The sequence below is a fragment of the Adiantum capillus-veneris genome, chromosome 28 (assembly GCF_014529385.1).
Source record: "Adiantum capillus-veneris isolate H3 chromosome 28, ASM1452938v2, whole genome shotgun sequence".
NCBI classification, from domain to species: domain Eukaryota; kingdom Viridiplantae; phylum Streptophyta; class Polypodiopsida; order Polypodiales; family Pteridaceae; genus Adiantum; species Adiantum capillus-veneris.
The window spans coordinates 89332323-89353005 of record NC_140958.1 but is presented as its reverse complement, the minus strand read 5'-3'; the positions used below and the strand labels follow the sequence as shown (position 1 = coordinate 89353005).

Genomic DNA, 20683 nt, shown 5'->3' with positions numbered 1-20683 from the left:
TGGTGTAAACTGCCTATGGCTCGAGCTCTTTGTTAAAAATTAGTTGCAGGCTGCAGCGTGCGCCTGCAACGTGCCATTTTTGCAAGTTGCAAGCTCCAGCATCTACGTCGCTGGCTCTTGAACGTGGTGACTGCAACATGAAAGCGACAATATCCTTGTGAGCCGTGTTGACAACGTCGAAGTTTTTTGCCTATTTAAGAGCCGTGATTCTCATGCTCACACTCAGGGTGGCGAATTTCGTTTGCAGCGCTATCATTGAGCGCTCTCTCTCTCTCTCTCTCTCTCTCTCTCTCTCACACACACACACACACACACACACACACCACAAGCTGCCCCAAGATTGACCCCGTCCCTTCTCTCTCTCTCTCTCACTCTCTCTCACACACACACACACACACGCACCCTGTTCCTTCTCTCTCTCTCTCTCTCTCTCTCTCTCTCTCTCTCTCTCTCTCTCTGCGCACAACCCAATATGGTATCTCTGTCTCTTTGTTGAAAAATAAGTCCCGAGTTCAAAACTCGTCCGAGGTCTCTTAGTATCGTCCCTAAGGCGTTATAGCTCCCATACTTCGTCTTCTTTTCTTCTTTGTAAAAACCTTTTATTTACTCTCTCTCTCTCTCTCTCTTTCTTTTTGGATCAACGAGTACAGCATTGGCCTTACAAGGCTTCCACACGGTGAGTTTCTAGACTCATGAACAACAAAGGTGTTGCTTTCACATGCTAGAAAGTCTTTTCGAGACATAGTGAGTAGCCCAAACTTTTCGATGCACATGACCCATGCTTTCATCCTTTTTTTAAGTGGATGAGTTTTGAAACCCATCGTGTGAAAACTCTCGTATCGTGTATATGTATACACTCATAAGTAGTGTTCGAGAAAAATCAATTTCATAAACATACAAAACTCCCTTTAGGTAAGATTCAATCGGGAGATTTTTAAAATAAATTGCATTTTTTACAATTTAATTCTATTTTCTTGAAATTTTCGAGCAGATTTTCTCCTCTCCCCCTCCCTTTAACCGGTTGTTTTGATTTTTCAACCAGCTCAAGGCTAATCTAAGGCACACTTTTTTCAAGCATCGCTCGTAAGCCCTCGGCTATGAGTTGGCAAGTTTGAACATCATAAAGAAGCTCAATATGCCATTTATTTAATAATATTCTTTTGTCAATGAAAAGTATTTTTCTTCTTTGATTGATAGGAAAGAAACCAAGAAGTTTGACAACATATCAACTGGTTGAAAATGGCTGAGCTCATTCCAGGCGCAATGGGATTGGTTGCTACTTTGGTTAAAGCGGCCAAAGATTTGCGGGAGCAGATCGACAAGCTTCGCCAAAATCCCAAGCATAGGTCACGCTTGCTCATCTTGGCCAACAATCTCATTGACATGCTACAGCTCATAACACAAGTGTCACACAATGATTTCGAACTTACACTTAATGAGCTTCAATGTGCTCATCAATCTCTGGAGGCCATTGCTGCACGGTATGTGACCTATATTTGCATTAGTCAACCATATTCTAGGCAGTGGTCACACAAAGCATAGTTAGTAAGCTACTTTTTTGAAAGGTTAATGTTCAAGTCTGTTAATGTTTAGCACTAGTTTCTATACATTTGAAATGGGAATGATCAATTAGATGAAACCTTTTATCTGGCAGTATTTACTAAGCCCCCATCCTTGCACTAATTGCTCCATGAATATGTAGCTGCTTCATCCATTGCTTTTCCTACAAAAGGAAAGGTTAAAAACTGCAAGAGCCTTATGACTATATATGAATTGAAAAAGAAAGCCTAGTATGTTGCCTCAATTCTCCGAGCAGGTCAATTTAGACGGTATCTTCTCAGATACCGCGCAAAAGCTAAAGAGAAACGAGACTGCTCGTGAAAACATGGTGGGGACAGGGCCGTGTGTCGCGAGGTGAGTGAGAGCAACATATTTTTTTTTGCAGGCACGAACGTGATTTTTTTTTGTCAATTTCGGGTAGAAGGCCGACAGGCACGGACGCGAGAGGCCGTTGCTCTGCGCCGACCTGCAGGGCACCTGTCTTGGAGAGCGTCTCCTCTCTCTCTCTCTCTCTCTCTCTCTCTCTCTCTCTCTTTCTTTCTTTCTTTGTCTCTCTCAGGCCGAGAAGAAGAAGATTTTTGAGGTCGCAGACTTGTTAGATAGCGGGGGGCCGCGTTGTAGGCCTGGCAGACCTGTGTCATAGCAGGCGTCGCCGCGTTGTAGGGCTGCGGTGTCAGCGCGAAGGTGGTGAGAGAGAGAGAGAGGGAGATGCCAGTCGAGTGTGGCTGCATGGATCTAGGCGGGTGAGTCTGCAGGCCTCATGCGCAATGCAGCAGAGCAAGTGACGATGACGAGGGGGTAGATGCAGAACGGCCCGGTGGGTGGGGAGGGGGCGTGTTCTCTACGCAGCAGGGCTTTGCGCGCTTGCAAGGCAGAGAACGTTCAAGGACTTGGTGCAGCTTATTACGATCACGAGCGGTAGGGGAGGAGAAATATGCGCAGGGGGTGCGGCGAACAGGGGCGCGTACAGGAGGGGGAGACAGGCCGCAAGGAGCAGACCTCGCGCGTGCACCCCATGCAACTTAGGCACTGGGTTTGAAAGTTAAGGTCGACGGGAATCTGGCAGAGAAATTAATTAACGAGAGAACATTAGACCAATATATGCAGATCTCCCGATTTTGAGTTCATTGATACTTCAAAGGAAAAAAAAAGGTGAATAAGCACGTGGAGGGAATTGGTAGAATTTTGAGGATTTTTTTGGGTGTCCTCTGTGTCTCAAAGTCTCTCATTGTGAGTACGAGCATGGTCTCTCTCATTTTCGCTTGACCTTGTGGTTTGTCTCGAGCGGCCGAGTCTCTCTCTACACATGAGGGTGCATGTGGAGGTCCAAGGGCAGAGCAGGAGTGGAGTGGGAGGAGCAGGAGCGGGTAATCGTGCATGAGTGGAGTTCCCAGCACAACTCCATCAGAGCATTGCGACCACGATAGAAGCCAGAGGGCATAGATCTCTCTCTCTCTCTCTCTCTCTCTCTCTCTCTCACACACACACACACACACAAACAGAGATATTTGTATTGCATCCTCAATGGAGAGCATAGTTCGAAGGGCAAAACATAGGTAGGTGGGTGTGGGTGATACTCACGTGGCAGTGCGTCCATTGTTGTGGCCGTGCAGATGGAGAAGCCGCAGGAGGATGGGAAGGGCGTATGGTGGAGCCGGGCCTGCTACAAGCCGTCAAGCATTGGGCGAGCCGTAGGATGCGTGGGAACGGTGGCATGGCTTGGCGAAAAGCTTGTGCAAAAATAGGATCCAGGGAAGATTCTATCTAATTCAAGTGGTATAGAGCTATGTCTCCACCACAACATAAAAATAGAAAATCGAGATTCGTAGGGAGATTCTCTCTCTCACAGGTAAATGGTCTCTCTCTCTCTCAACTCGCAACTTGGTCATTGAAAAAAAGAGCTATGAGCTAGTATGTATAATGTAGGAACGATTCTTAAAGCATTTCTTTAGCGATAATCAAGGAAGATGCTTTTTAGGGGAAAAGGGAATTCAAAAAGAAAAGCTAAGGTGGAGACGTTTAGATTGCAGGTGCAACGAAGCTGGAGATATTTAGATTGTAGGTTGGGAGAGCACAATAGGGGCCAAGGTTAGGGCATAGGGCTAAGTAGTCTGCATCCAACTTCTGAAGGCCTTGTGGCAAGAGCTAAAGGATTTTATGTTTATAGAAGGAATAACGCAAAGGGTGTTTACCTGGGTGAGCAAGGTAGGAGAACTTGGGTGGCCCTGGCCCCTTGGCCTTTTGAAGGATGAGAGGCACGTGAAGGGTAGTGCAGTTCCTTCAATGGGCTATGGCCAGAGAGCGTGAGAGAAAAACTTCCGGAGACAAGCCTCTTGTAGTGCATAACAACTTACAAGGAGGGATCATGACCGCCCTGATGCGCATGGGAACATTGCGCAGGTGAGGGCGTTGGACAACAGAGCACGGACTCGCTGCAGGCGACTGTGCAGCAAGCCTCTGCAAGGCAGGTGAGTGTAGGCTAGATGGAGTGGGAAAGGAGTGGGCGTTAAGGCCATGGCAAGGGCACGGACGGGGGAGCGAATCTCTCCGAGTGAATATGGAGAGATGTGAATCTGGAGAGATTCGTCTTAATAAAAGTGGTATAGAGACATTAAATGGTATTATGCCATTTGTTAAGATAGAAATGGTAAATGGTCACTTGTGCTTGCATATTATGGGTAAAGTGGATTTGTAACATAGTGGTCAAAGCGGATGTGTGAGAGTGTACCAACCCATATTCAAATCCTCGTAAGATCTTTCAAATGTCAATTTTAACTCTAAAAGAACGAAATTTTTCTAGTTTTTAAAGTGTTCACACTACATGTAGTTTGTCACATTTTCTTTTGACAATACATTCATACTATTGAATATTAGGCACAGGCATGGCCTTTGCAAGTCCCTGAAGAGCTTCTTGACTTCCTCTACTCAGCGTAATGAGCTTAAAGAAGTTGAAAGTAAGCTCCAACACTTGAGTACTCAAGTTTTATTGTTTCGAGCAGTCCCCACACTCTGCACTCACAATGTGGAACTTCCTTATGAGGTGGGTTTAGACCGTGCAAAGATTGTGCTGGATTTCTTGCAAACAAGAAAACCCCAAGATTTTAGAGTGATTGGTATTCACGGGCAACCAAGAGTCGGTAAAACCACAATTTTGCATCGAGTTCAACAAGAAGTATGCTTATCAAAGGCATTGTTTGGTGTTCAAGCCTACGTACAAATCGACATCAATGCTTCTGACCAAACTATTTTCCAATCCCAAGCAAGCATCGAACGTTCACCAGCTTGAGGGTGGAAACGTACAATTTTTGAGCAAGGAGGCTGGGTGTGGACAGCTCAAATCACATTTCCAAAAACTTAGAGCCCAAAAAAAAGAAGTGTTTTTGGCTATTGATAATGTATATGAACCCGCGGACTTGCACAAACTTCTCCCCTCCAAGCTGACAAGTGATGTATTACCAGAGGGTAGCTGCATAACTTTGACAACTAGAAACTATAGAGTGGTGAAAGCACTTCTAAGTATTTGCAATCTTCAAGAGAATGATCAACGACAAGTCTTATGTCATAATCTTCCTTGCCTACATGAGGAAGAGAGCAAAAAGGTGTTTGCAGAATGTGCTTGCATGGACCCTTCTGATCAGCTTGAGCACCAAGACTTGTTGAATGCAATAGTGCCACTGTGTGCAGGTCTCCCGCTTGCTCTTAATGTTGTTGGAAAATTGTTTGTGGACAAAGCTAGGCATAAAAGGGAAGAATGGCAACGCGTTCAAGATCACTTGGCTACTTTTGATGGTGATGACGAAGATACAAATGTTGTGAGAAAGGCACTAGAGTTGAGCTACCCGATGTTAAAGGAATCAAGACAAACAACCTTACTTGACATGGTTAGTACTTTCTATGGATGGCCTTGGGAAATTGCGGGGACCATTGTGGGAGTTGATATCATGCAAGATCTTTGGAATAGCTCTCTCATTTCACACGTGAATAGCCCCAACATGTGTAGCCGATCCGCAAAAAGACTCGGATGTTTAAGCCTTCTATCAACAACCCACTTGTGTTATGCCAAGTTTGTGACCATGCATGACTTGATTTTGCGGTTTGAGGAAAGCCTCCTTCGTGCTGTAAGTACCACTTTGAATGATAATTTGAATTTGTACGCTAATGTAAGATATTGAGTTGGTTTATTCACTAAGTCACAAGTGTATGGTTCTATGTAGAATTCTACTAAATTTTCAAGCGATGCCAACTGTACAAAGTGTTTTATTGATCGAGAACAACCATATGATGAAGGGTTTATACAATTCTTAGGGAGTGCCACAAACTTGCAAGTGTTGTTTCTTGACTATAATGTTATAGGCCAGGTTCTTCCTTACAGCAAACCGGTCCTTCAATCTAGCCATAGAAATGCCAATACTTCTCAATCTAGAGTACAAAACCTGCGCTATCTAATACTCAGAAGGTGTCATTTCAGCGAACCAATTATAAGGATGAAGGTGCATGCCATTTTTTGAGCATACCATTGTCTTTGTTTGTAGAAATTTCCTACATGCACATCATATATATATATATATTTTTATAGCAAAACTCACAATTGTGAGTGAATTATATTGAACAGCTCAAGAAATTATATTGTGTATCAAGGATGAGAGGGCGGGTTGGTAGGGGTGGCTGCCCTGATAGCCGATACATGCACGTCATTTCTTCAAACTTATTTGTGCAATGCCTTCTCATAGTACAAATGATAAGATGTCCCCCCCCCCCCCCCCCCACCCCCACCCCAAACCCACCCCAAAAAAGAAAAAAACAACAAAAAAAACGAAAACAAAAAAAGACCACCAGAAAAAACACACACACACACACACACACACACTCTCTCACGTTCTTATACATTAATCTGACATAGATAGACATGTATAGCACCACACACACATTTTTTATAGACCACACGCAACTCTTATCAACACACACACATATATTTTTCATATCAAGAGTAGAGTCTTAGTTGCATAAATGTGGTAGTAACAAATCTTAATATGTGTCTTGTAGAATTAAGAGAGAGAGAGAGAGAGAGAGAAAAAAAAGAAAAGGGGGAGGGGGGGGGGGGGGGGGGGTGGATTAAAGATGAAAAGCTATGAAATTTTACAACAATGTAAAAGCTTGTGGTCTCTTTTGCAGGTTTCGCAAGAAATTCGAGGCATCATTCTAGATAGTTGTGATGGTTTCGAAAGCCCACCCGCCAATATTCATCTAAGGGACTTGGCACACTTGAGGATCCAGTCTTGTGGAGAATTCTTGGGTTTCTCTAAACTTTGTGTAGCATCATGGAACAACATCAAAGAGTTGCATATAGAGGATTGCAATAGCATCGCTGAAATCCCGACCGAGCTGGGGGACATATCCTCTTTGACAAGAATTTCTATTATTAGTTGTCGTGGTCTTCAGGAATTTCCTTCATTGCACAATGCTCATGGACCCTCTTTTGTGACACTCAAATACAATGGTAAGTTAAAGGTTATGGGGTTGCTAGATTGCCCACTTGAATCATTGGAGCTTGTGTCACAAGAGTCACTTCAATGGCTACCAGAGTTTGGTGACCATGCAGCAAGGTCGTTGAGACACTTCACTATCAACCACTCTGGCCACCTACAACAATGTTTGCCAGCCGCTCTAGTAAACGCTTCCTCACTTCAAACACTAGAAATAGATGGTTTAAGGACCTTGGAGGAGCTGGGAAACATCAATGTGTCCTCCTTGATAGAGTTCGAGGTTGGTTATTGTCATAGTCTTGTACAATTGCCATCAACTTTAGGTCATGCATCATTGCTTCAGACTTTGAACTTAAAGTATTGCTCACGCTTGACGAAGCTCGAAAGTATCAACGTGTCCTCCTTGACAAAGTTAGGAATCGTTGGATGTACAGGTTTGACTAGAATATGCCCTCCAAACATGTTTGAGGGGGCATTGTCACTTCAAAAAGTGCAAGTAGGTAAGAATTGCACTTCAGGATTCCTGATGGAGCTACCAATCAATATTGCCATGGTTTGGCCCAACTTGCAATACTTGTCCCTTTTTGAGCCAGGAGTGATGGTGGTGGAGATCCCAGAGCAGATTGTAAACTTGCACTTCCTTGAAGAATTAAAATTGACTGAATGTACTCAGCTACGATGGCTACCAGAGAAGATTGGAGACTTGCACACCTTAAAAAAATTGCGCCTTAAGAATTGCACTGGTATAGAGAAGCTTCCTGATACCATTGGCAACCTCTCCTCTGTAGAGACTCTATCTTTGATTGGGTGTACAAGGCTTTGGGAGCTCCCGAGAAGCTTGCAAGGGAGACAGAACTCTTTTAACCTTGTGATTGATCCAAGCCAAAGCAAGAAAATAGGTTTGACGTGTGGGTTGGCGAATGTGAAAGTGTTGGAGAGAAATGAAAGTTTTTCTGAGTATGGATTCTAGAAGGAATGCAACTAGAATTCGTGCAAAGGTGGAGAATAAGAGCACATTTTCCCTCTCTTTAGCATTTAGCATAAAACATTTTAGTCTTGTGCATACTCTTACTCACTTTTTTGGACACAGGCAACATTGTAATCATCTCTCGCACTTGAAAAATTGTAATAATCTATGTACATTTAGCTACCTAACTCTTTTTAATGAACATGTTACATTTGTATGTAAAGGCTCTAAGGATTTTTTTTTCAATTGTAGCTTATAATCTCTGTCATTCAGCTACCATAGAATTAAGCACATGCACAACCTAACTATGCGACTTTCATTAAATAATTTGTGGTGTCCTTGTCCTCTCTGTTGTTGAGTTCAGGATAGGAGTCCTTGTCCTCTCTTAGGATTAATGACCGTTCTTGTGAAAATAAAATCCGCCCCCCCCCCCCCCCCCCCCCCCCTCCCCCCTCTCCTGTCTCTCTCTCTCTCTCTCTCTTACACACACACACACACATACATACATACATATATATATATATATATATATATATATATACATATACATATACATACATATATATACATATACATACATATATATATATATATATACATACATACATACATACACATATATATATATATTCTCAACAATTTTGCACTTGAAAATTGAGCTCAAGTGAAATCATACCAAGTATTTTCATTATGAACATAAAAATTTACAATTGAAATTAGAATACATGATGATGCTCATACAAAGATGGTGTTGATCATACTATCTATTTTTGGTGGCAAAAGCCATATATATTATCATATTCACACTAGAAACTATCCCATCTAACAACCCAAACTTTTGCAAACATGCACAAGTTTGTAGAAGTATGAGAAACATAAAATACCTTCTTGCATTTTTGTTTTCCCCTTTTTACTGTTGGAAACATAGTTCTAAAGATGCAATGCAAAGATGGAGAAGATGAAGGAGAAACTTAAGAGCACACAACAAGGAAAGTGTGGGAATTAGGATTGCAAGGATGCACACACAACTTGGAGAAGCTCAAGGCACACACCACAGACTTTATTGCATCGTGCGCAAATAAAAAGATGAGTTAGCCCTAGAATGGTGGACGTATATAAAATGTATGGGGGAAAAAACCTCTTAGTCAAGAAAAAAAATGCACCGATGGTCCTAAATGTGTTCACACGCATCACTACCACATATATGGCAACGACCCCCTTGGGAGTGATGGGGTGAACAAGAGATGGCACATAATATATAGGCAAGTGTCATGCCCAACCTCACAAGGAAATCCTTTTGTGAATAGATCTGTAAGTTTACCTTGTGGCTGCACATAAGCCAAGCTGATCTCTCCTATTGAGAGTTTCTCCATGACATCTACTAACATAATATGGCGGTAGTGGTGGCCCTTTCCACGTGTCCTCTTCTGCAATATGAAGGCTAAAAGCCATAACATAATATGGCGGCAGTGGTGGCCCTTTCCACGTGTCCTCTTATGCGATATGAATGCTAAAAGCCAAAGAAATAAGGTGTCGTCTTCAAAGAATTACAGGAAATTCAAATATTTCAAAGCTTTCCCTCCGCAGCAGCAAGCCTCCGCTCTCTAGCTACACGCTCCCACCAGCCTTTAATCTTTCGAGCTCCCCACCCCTATTGTGATTCGTCCCATCGAAGAGAGAGAGAGAGTGAGAGAGAGAGAGAGAGACTTTGTGTCTCCATTGCCAGCATGTACAGGTGAGAGTAAGAGAGCGAGAGAGCTCGCCACTCAATGGCTCAATCTGCATGTGTGTGTGAGTGTGTGTGTGAGAGAGAGAGAGAGAGAGAGAGAGAGAGAGAGAGAGACCATTCGATATCCTTTCAAGGTGAGCATCCCTACCGTCCTCTGCACCGCATTCAACGCAGCAGCTCTCACTGCAGTAGCAACCTATGGCCACCCCATTCCGCACCATCACGCAGCAGCAGCAACCTATGGCCGGAAGCGCTGCAAGACCCTGCACACACACACAAACACACACACACACACACACACACAGAGATGCATTGAAAAATGCACAGGTGTGTGTGTGTGACGAGGTCTGCCCTCCCCTCTTGGAAGGCCCGCGGGTCCCCTCACGACAGGAATTAGAGGTCCCCTACCCACAAGAAGGTGACGGCCTTAATGTCGAGAGTGATAAATAATACTGCTGGCGAGAGAGAGAGAGAGAGAGAGAGAGAGAGAGAGAGAGAGAGGATCTCTGAGAAGACCTCCACCCCTCTCATTGTCTCTTTGGCGAACGACACCACCACAACCACCAGGTCTGGCATGTGCACCAGCCGATCCCATATCCGCTTCGATCCCCAGCTCCCTGGCACCTCCACTAGCATCACCGCTACATCCTCCCTACCCTTCCTCACTTGCATCGCAAATGCTTGCAGTCCCGCCTCCTTCGTCCTTCCTCTACCCCCTCCTACCTTTCAGTAGTTCCTGGCCCTGCCGCCACTGCACCCCTACTACTCCTCTTTGCCTCTCTTCCACCTTCAATTTCTCCTGCTCCTAGCACACATTTTATCACCGTGCTCTTCCCTACGAATGTGGGCCTCACAAACGCCACTGCTCAGACCTTTCCAGAATGTTGTGGGCCAGAAACATCCTCTGTATTATCGTGCCTTTATTTAGCAGCTCCAGTTGTACCCAGTCTGCAGATCGGATCTATGTCATAGGATGTTTTTGCCCTGCGACTCTGCATAGATTTTTCACATGGATGACGATTGAAATTCAGCACCAACCAGTTCAGGTTGCGAGCTTGCACAGAGAAAAAAATGTGGAAGCGATAAGGATTAAGAGGGAAAAACTGTTGTTGAAGCGAGAGGAGAGCAGGTCTGTGTGTGGTGATGGCGGGCAGAGATGCCGAAAGCTAGTAAGGAAGGGACAGCAATTAGGGTTTGGTCCGTGTATGCAGGATGATGAGGATGATGGTGACAGTGCTCTTTTTTGCTTATATTAAATTCTCAAGCTCCTAGATTTTAGGGAAGATCAATTAATAAAAGGGGGAGGGATTCTGCCCCCCACGTGGCAATCCTTGATTTCTCCGGCCTCCCCCGACAATGATCCCTGTAAGGTTGCAATTGTACGTGCAGAGAGAGAGAGAGAGAGAGAGAGAGAGAGAGAGAGAGCACTGCGCGAACACGGGAGTCCTTGCCCCCACATGGCATCGGTTGCATGTTTCAGTCCGTTGGCCACCTCCTCACTCACTTGCGGCTCGCGTACGGTCAGTGTGCACTGTGCATGAAGGCTCCATTAATTAACCACCAAAGGCCAATGGCCATTTCCGAGTGCATGAAGAGGAGAGGCACTCGGAAGGTATCCAAGAACAGCAAGGGGGGCGGGGGGGTTTACAGTATGTAGAGCTCTTGCAAGGGAGGATGGGCAAGGTAGTGACCGCAAGCAGACTGAAGCTTTGCAGAGCTTCAAATTGTAGACATTAATGGAAAAGGTAAGGGTAAAATGCATCTTGGGAGAGCACAATGGGGGTCAAGCTTAGGGCATAGGGCTAAATAGTATGCATCCAACTTCTGAAGGCCCTATGGCAAAGGCTGAAGGGTTTCACGTTTCCATTGAAATAGAAGGAATAACGCAAAGGATGTTTACCTAGGAGAGCAAGTCGAGAGCAAAGTAGGAGAACTTGGGTCGCCGTGGCCGGTGGCCCCTTGGCCTCTTGAAGCATGAGAGGCACGTGAAGGGTAGTGCAGTTCCTACGGCGCGGGCTATGGCGAGAGAGCGTGAGAGAAAAACTACCAGAGACAAGCCTTTTGCACTACTCAGCGTGCCGAGCTTAAAGTAATTGAAAATAAGCTCCAACACTTGAGTACTCAAGTTTTATTGTCCGGAGCGGTCCCACACTCTGCACTCACAATGTGGAACTTCCTTATGAGGTGGGTTTAGACCGTGCAAAGGTTGTGCTGGATTTCTTGCAAACAAGTAAACCCCAAGATTTTAGAGTGATTGCTATTCACGGGCAACAAGGAGTCGGTAAAACCACGATTTTGCATCGAGTTCAACAAGAAGTATGCTTATCAAAGGCATTGTTTGGTGTTCAAGCCTATGTACAAATCGGCATCAACGCTTCTGACCAAACTATTTTCCAATCCCAATCAAGCATCATTCACCAGCTTGGGGGTGGAAACATACAGTTTTTGAGCAAGGAGGCTGGATGTGGACAACTCAAATCACATTTCCAGAAACTTAGAGCCCAAAAAAAACAATGTTTTTGGCTACTGATAATCCGAGGACTTGCACAAACTTCTCCCCTCCAAGCTGACAAGTGATGTATTACCAGAGGGTAGTTGCATACGTTTGACAAGTAGAAACTATGGAGTGGTGAAAGCACTTCTAAGTATTTGCAACCTTCAACAGAATGATCAACAACAAGTCTTATGTCACAATCTTCCTTGCCTACATGAGGAAGAGAGCAAAAAGGTGTTTGCAGAATGTGCTTGCATGGACCTTTCTGATCAACTTGAGCACCAAGACTTGTTGAATGCAATAGTGCCACTGTGTGCAAGTCTACCACTTGCTCTTAATGTTGTTGGAGAATTGTTTGTGGACAAAGCTAGGCATAAAAGGGAAGAATGGCAACGCGTTCAAGATCACTTGGCTACTTTTGATGGTGATGACGAAGATACAAATGTTGTGAGAAAGGCACTAGAGTTGAGCTACCCGATGTTAAAGGAATCAAGACAAACAACCTTACTTGACATGGTTAGTACTTTCTATGGATGGCCTTGGGAAATTGTGGGGACCATTGTGGGAGTTGATATCATGCAAGATCTTTGGAATAGCTCTCTCATTTCACACGTGAATAGCCCCAACATGTGTAGCCGATCCGCAAAAAGACTTGGATGTTTAAGCCTTCCATCAACACCCCATTTGTGTTATGCCAAGTTTGTGACCATGCATGACTTGATTTGCGGATTGGAGAAAGCCTCCTTCGAGTTGTAAGTATCATTTTAAACAATAACTTGAATTTGTAGATATTGAATATTAGGACATACTACTTGGTCTAATTTGTCGTTTCATTAATTAATTAGCCTCAAGATTCTTTCTCCGAATCTTCCCAAAGCAAATGCCTGACGTTCGCCCTAGTTCCCGCCTGCGCCCTGGCTACTGCATCGCTAGGACCGCCCTGCAAAAAAAAAAGGCTTTGCGCTCACTTTTCTTCCCCCCTGCCTGCACTGTAGCGGAGCTTGCCCTGCCATAGCAAAGAGGGGATGCGCGCCCCACTCCGAGCCTGCTCTGGACACTAAAAGGCCCCGAGATGGTGCCTGTTGTTGCTCATCGAGCGGCCTCCCGGGCACACAGCCTTCACGCCCATCTTAGTGCCTCAAGAAATCGTCGATGTGCGCGCGCGTGCACACACACACACACACACACACACACACACACTCTGACATTGTTGGGCCCCCTCTCCTCCCGGGACGCAGACCTTGCCTGCGAAAGACAACAAGAGAGTGCACAGGAGAGATAGAGCCGTCTGGAACGCAAAGGCGGCACAACTATCCTTGTCTAATCACGCAAAAAGAACAATTTTTTTTTAATAGACTCTCTCTCCACCACGTGCCCTCAGCCTATTTCCTCCCACTCCCTTTTGATATTAAACCAACAAAGCATCTCCGTAGATGCCACTTAATCAACCCAAAAAAAAGTCGTTTTTGGCTACCTGCTCACTAAGTTCTATGCATAATTCTATTGGCTTTTAAAGCGAACCAATTATAAGGATGAAGGTGCATGCCATTTCTAAGCATTTCATTGTCTTTGTTTGTAGAAATTAACTACATGCACGTCATTTCTTCAAACTTATTTATGCAATGCCTTCTCATAGTAGAAATGATAAGATGTCTTTCCTTTTTATTTTATTTTTTTATAGCAAAACTCACAATTGCGAGTGAATTATATTGAGCAGCCCAAAAAATTACAAGGTCTTGTCATGCTCATGTTAAGCCATGACAACATTCAGGGACCATAATTACATCGCCTATCAGGGCAACCACCCCTACCAGCCCGCCCCCTCATCCTTGATAACAAGGTCCATAATCTTGTCATTCTGAGATCTTTTATTTACCGATGGCCAAGATTTTCCCCCATCCTAGGCATTCCATTTGCTGATAACAAGGCACAAGTAGTCCTAGACCAATCCTCCAAGTTATGCTTGCGCCCGAGTGTCCATATTAGCACTTTGCTTTTTTGTATAATTTCTGCGAAGCTTGCCACCTCAAATCCTCCTTCAAAAATACAGCGGTTCCTTGTCTGCCATACATTATGTAAGAAGAAGTATCTGGCGATCTAACTGTTGACGAGGAGTGCAGGACTACCTGAATTCTTACCTGCAACGAATAGGTCAGTCTTGAAAAAACTAATTTTCCATGTTCTTGGACCCACTTGCATATTTTCCTTGCGAGGCCTTTGATAGCTGGGCAATCCATGAATAGGTGGGCCAGATCTTCACTAGCTAACCTGCACCGCACCCCAAGCATCAATCTGACCCAATCCCTCTCTTTTGAATCTTCACCCCCATCGGTAGAGAACCCCAAATAACCTTCCATAAGAAAACCTTCATTTGCTGCGGAACCTTTTGTTGGAATTAGGGTTGCAGAGAAACACACACAGCTTGGAGAAGACGAAGGAAGCTCAAGGCACACAATAGAGAGTGTGTTAATTAGTGTGTAATGGAAAGATAGATAGCGCTAGAGTGATGGGCGTATATACAATGCACGGGGGAAAAAACCTCCTAAAGAGGAAAAAAATGCCCCGACGGTCCTAGTGTGTTCACACACATCACTACCACATGTATATGGTAACAAATCCCCCCTGGAGTGATGCGGTGAACGAGAGCTGGCACATGAGTAAAGGGAAGTGCCATGCCCTGCGGACATGATCAGTCCACAAAGGGGAGTAAGCCCAAAGCTTTGCGAAAAGCTTCAAGCTTCTCACGAGACAATGCCTTTGTGAAAATATCTGCAAGGTTGTCCTGTGTTGGCACATAAGCCAAGCTGATCTCTCCTGCTGAGAGCCTCTCCCTGAAATATGTGGTAATGCACCTCAATGTGCTTTGTGCGAGCATGAAAAACTGGGTTCCTCGCAACTGCCAATGCGCTCTGACTGTCAGTGTAGATAGTGTTGGCAGTGTCCTGTCCAACACCCAAATCAACCATAAGGCGTCTGAGCCATACACACTCAACCGTATCTGTGAAGACTGCCCTGTACTCAGCCTCACAACTAGAAGTGGCCACAGTAGGTTACTTCTTGCTCAACCATGATATACATGAACTGCCAAGCATGAAACAAAAACCACTTGTGGACACTCGTGTGTCAAAACAACTAGCCCAATCTGAGTCCGAAAAAGCATGTAAGTCTGGCGGCAATGATCCCCCCTTGGGATAAAACAAGCCAAGATGTAAAGTGCCACTAATGTAGCGGAAAATCCTCTTGACAGCTTGCCAATGCTTAGACCCTGGGCTATGCATAAATCTGCTGACCTGTGAGACTGCAAACTGAATATCCGGCCTCGTGTTACATACATAAATGAGGCAGCCAACAACAGTTTGGTAAAGAGCGACATCATCAGGATCGCGAGAATCATGTAGACTCAACTTCAAACCTGTTTTCATGGGAGTGGCAATAGGTTTGCAATCCTCAAGTCCAAACTTACATAGCAATGTCTCTATGTAACTTTTCTGACACAAGGCAATACCACCATCACACTGCTTAAACTGTATGCCCAAATAATGATGCAACAGCCCCAAATCTTTCATCTTGAAAGTAGCATTCAAATCAGCCTTAAATTCAGCAATATGTCTCTCATTTGGTCCAGTGATCAGCAAATCATCAACATAAAGAACCACAATGAGAAATACATCATCCTCATGCTTTACATACAATGTGCTTTCTGTTGGACTGTTACGAAATCCTCGTTTAATTAAATGAGTGTCAGCTTTCTCATACCAAGCACGAGGAGATTGCTTCAACCCATACAAAGCCTTCTTACATCTGCACACTTTGTCCTCTTGTCCTTTTATGACAAAACCGCGAGGCTGCGTTACATAAACTTCCTCAAATATGTCACCATTCAAGAAAGCAGTAACAATGTTTGATTGATGTACATCCCAACCAAAATGAGCTGCCAATGCACATAGAAAACGTACAGTAGTCATACGACAAGTGGGAGCAAAAGTCTCTTCATAATATATGCCTTTTTGCTGTGCATGACCCTTTGCAACAAGTCGAGCCTTATGGCGATCAATCTCACCATCCGGCTTGCGTTTCAACTTGTACACCCACTTTGTACCAATGGCCTTTTTGCCAGGAGGCAAATCACATAAAGTCCATGTGTCATTTTCTATGAGTGCATCATATTCTGATTGCATGGCAGCCATCCAATTTTTTGAATTCTGTGCTTCATCAAAAGATAGAGGCTCCTCAACATCATGTAAGCTAGATACAACCAAAGCATAACAATCTGATGCATAAGATGCATGGCGAGAGCCTGAACGAGTACGACTAGAAAAAGGTGCATCCAATTTACTGTCACGCAAACTGTGGACCAGCCATTTTGGCATACCTCTAGCCTGCTCATTTTCAGCGCTTTCCTCATCAAGTACATCATGTACATCTGCATCAGTAATAGGCTGATCTAGAACATTTTCAGAAACCCCCATAGGCTGTACAATTGCCTCATTGGAACTTACATTCGTTTTTCCACCACTGAAAAGAGGCAACAAAGTTTCATAAATGTCTTGTGAGCTTACATTACTCTCTCTAGTACATGAGAGCAAGGGCTGAACAGAATCTTCCACAAACACTACATCCTGAGAAACCAAAATACATTTTGTTTCGGATGATACAACCTGTAACCTTTTCTTTCATCACTATAACCAACAAAAATACATTTGACAGCCTTATCATCCAATTTTCTGGTTGCTGCACTTGTGGCACCAAAGCATATGCCAAACAACCAAAAACACGCTTGTGCTCAATAGAAGGCTTTCTATCATGCCATGCTTCATATGGAGTAATAGGCTGCAAAGCTTTCGTAGGACACCTGTTAAGTACATAAGTGGCACACATGATGGCCTCAAGCCAAAAAGAATGCGGCAAAGCTTGACTTTTGACCATACATCGTGCCATTTCCGTCAGTGACCTGTTTTTCCTCTCAGCAACACCATTTTGCTGAGGTGTATAAGGCACTGTACATTGGTGTTTTATCCCACGACTAGCGAGAAATGCATTAAATTCATGAGACATATACTCCCCCCCTCGATCTGAACGGAGGGTGCCCATAGTACATTTCGAGACATTTTCAGCCATAGCCAGAAATTGTTTGAAGCACATAAAGACTTTGGACTTCGCTTTAAGCGGAAATACCCATGCATGCCTGGAGTAATCATCAATGAAAGTCACGAAGTACAGGTAATTGCCCAAGGACGGAGTTTGCATGGGCCCACAAACATCACTATGCACAGGCTGCAACCTGCATGTGGCCTGGACTGAACCATCCTTTGGAAACTTAGAACGCTGCATCTTATCCAAAATATAGCCTTCACAAACATGTTTGACAGGTGCTTCAAGAGGTGGCAAAGAAGCAACCATATTAGATTTCTGCAAACGTAGCAAACTGGCAAAATTCAGATGACCAAAACGTGCATGCCAAAGTTTTGCATCTAAAATAGCCCTTGAATCTGCAACAGCATTTGCAAAATTTTTTCCACACTTGTCATACAAAGTGAGCTTATACAGCCCACGGAACAAAAGCCCAGATGCAACAATTTCATCACCAAAACTGAGATCATGAACTGTACATCTCTCATCCACAAATTTGACTACAAGTGCAAGTCTAGCAAGTGCGGATACAGACAAGAGATTCTTCTTGATCCCACGGACATAAAGTGCATCAACAAGTGTGAAGGAACTACCATTAGCAGCAGTGAGCACAATATTTCCAACTCCCTGAACTGGATAGGAGGCGTTGTTGGCACAAGTTATTGAATTCCCATGAGGGAAAAACTCGAGAGAGGTAAACAATTCACGATGTGAGGTGATGTGCTTTGTAGCACCACTGTCGAAATACCACACATGTGAATCTGCAGCAACTGAAAAGCATGCATCATGGACAGCAGGATTGTAAGTGCACTCTGCGCTAAAAGCCCATTCTGCATCAACATCAGCAACACAGTCTCCTTTTACAGAAGACTCAACAATGGCTGCATTTGTAGTGGAACCAACATTTGCAGTGGAACCACCCTCTTTCTTCTTAGCCTCTTTGGCCTTCAACTTAGGACACGACTTGATCAAGTGATCATTGGCTTTACAATAATGGCAACACATCTTCTTTTTGCCTTTATCACCAGAATTTCCAGACGAATTGCTGCCAGTAGAAGCATTAGGAACAAAAATTTTGCCACTCGCAGCAGAACCATAAGAAGTGGCTGCATTGCTGTTACCACCCTTTCTTTGAGAAGCAATAAAAGCCTGTTCAATTGCACGCTGTCTAGTCCTGTTTTTTCTAGGAAGTGACTCTTGCAACAGCAATGTGCATAATGCATCAAACTTGACAACTTCTGGATTTCCTTGGGTCATAAGTCTCCAAGTACTAGCAAAAGTCTGGTAAGAATCTGGTAAGGCATCAAGAACAGTCTACACAAGGGAACTGTCTGAAATAACTTCACCTGCAGAAATAAGTTGCTCATTGATATCCTTGATACTAGCAAGGAAAGTGTCCATATCATCTTCCTCATGCATAATCTTCGACTCCAGCTCTTTACATAGCAAAGCAATTTTAGCCTCATTGCGGCTTGCATAAAGACCTGCTAGAATATCCCAAGCATGTTTTGCAGATTTTACTGAACGGATGTGAGGAACAATGGTGCGCTTCACAGACAACGCAATCAATGCATGAGCCTGCGCATCCTTAACATCCCAACGAGCTTGTTCTGCCGTAGGCAAAACAACTCTAACATCTGCAATCCTTGCAGCAAGACCTGCAACATCCTCAACATCGCCTACATCCTCAGAACCAGGACGTACATCAATGCCCTGCACTATGTTCCAGACACCCTTTGACACAAGAACATGTTGCATCATATAAGCCCAAATAGGGTAGTTTTCCCCATCCAACCTGTTCTTAGCAGCAAACATCTTGAACACATCTGTGTTTTTGTTGTCAGCCATGGTAAATGCTGCACCTGATGTGAAAACTGCCCAAAAATAGGAGAAACGGAGCGGGAACAACCTGTGCTATATAGCACAAACCGTAGAAGATTGTAAGGCACCTGTTATGCAAAAAACGACACTGACAAAAATTTTGCACAAAATGACGAAATAGCCTGTGCAGTACTGCCTGTAGTGGAAACAGAGGCCGAAATGAGCCCAAATCAAAATTCTGAGCAAACCTGCAAACGCTTGCCAAAGCTCACTGAAATCGGAGAAAGTGAGTAGGCGTGTGCTGGAGAGAAACACACACAACTTGGAGAAGACGAAGGAAGCTTAAGGCACACAATAGAGGTGTGTTACATAGTGTGCAATGGAAAGATAGATAGCCCTAAAGTGATGGGCGTATATACAATGCACGGGGGAAAAAACCTCCTAAAGAGGGAAAAAATGCCCCAGCAGTCCTAGTGTGTTCACACACATCACTACCACATGTATATGGTAACACCTTTGGCTTCCATATGTTCTCCATTACATGCTCCCACCTTTCCTCCGGCCATTGCTTTTTCCATAGCTTGTTAAGGGGGACTAGACCAATTCTTCTTTTGCATCATTGTCTGATAAATGCTTTTAGTATGGGGTTTCCACAAGAGACTTCTTCGGGGCCATTTCCAGGCATTCCAGTCCAACTCCGAATCACAGATTGGCATCACTAGATTGTCAAGCTCTTTCATCACTTTGTGGACACGCAAGACCTCCAAGATATTAAGTTGTCACTGGGTAACCATAAGGTCAATAGTTTTCCAACTCTTGTTGCCACTGTCCCAGAAGTGCCCAAGTCGCTTCAGACCCTTATTATTCAGCTTCCTGGTTGTCTCAATCCAGTAGGGAGTTTGTGGAGGATCTACAACTTTGGAGAGCCAGGGGGGGCCAATGCAGGAAGGAGTTCTTGAAGTATCTACCTTCTTCCCCCCAGTTTAAGACTTCTACTGCTCTATTGCATTTTCTTACCAATTCTCCTGAGTTGCCCCCCAGTCTTAAGGTAGACAACGTCGGGGCTAACAGTTTGTCATGAACCTCCACCCCTCTTCACATTCCACCCTTAGAGCCAAGTTTAGCTGCTTCTACCATATCTCTGATCATGACAACCAAACTTGATCCTGTGTAGCCAAGAAACAACAAATTTGGCGCAACAAGCTTCTGAACGGACCACAGGGTTGAGAATTCCGAGGCCTCCTTGATTCCCTGGCCGAGCAATTGATTCCCAACGGGCCCATTGCCATGGCTTGGAAGATTTCTTGTTGTTTTTCCATAAAAATCTTTTTACTGGTTTTAAGAAGTCTTTCCAGTGACACTTAGCCATCTTGAGAAGCGGGCTAGTGAAGGCAATATAAGAAAACATAAAGGCATTCATCACTTTTATCCGACTTGGGAATGGGAGAAGAGCATACTCCCACCTACTCATTTTTGTTTTGATTTTTTCAAGCACCCAC

General features: G+C 44.2%; 1 protein-coding gene and 2 pseudogenes across 1 annotated transcript; all 3 read left to right on the top strand.

The window, feature by feature from the left end:
* Positions 1–248: 248 nt before the first annotated feature.
* On the top strand, positions 249–8198 carry LOC147420858 (uncharacterized). The gene is made up of 6 exons (XM_086504312.1): positions 249–676; positions 1198–1481; positions 4435–4697; positions 5245–5678; positions 5775–6050; positions 6733–8198. Exons 2-6 carry the CDS (start codon positions 1240–1242, stop codon positions 8011–8013), a joined length of 2496 nt encoding a protein of 831 aa, XP_086360438.1. The 5' UTR covers positions 249–676; positions 1198–1239; the 3' UTR covers positions 8014–8198.
* Positions 8199–10752: 2554 nt separating this feature from the next.
* On the top strand, positions 10753–12989 carry LOC147420857 (uncharacterized; annotated as a pseudogene).
* Positions 12990–13765: 776 nt separating this feature from the next.
* Positions 13766–20683, top strand: part of LOC147420856 (uncharacterized) — a 35586-nt pseudogene continuing 28668 nt past the window's right edge.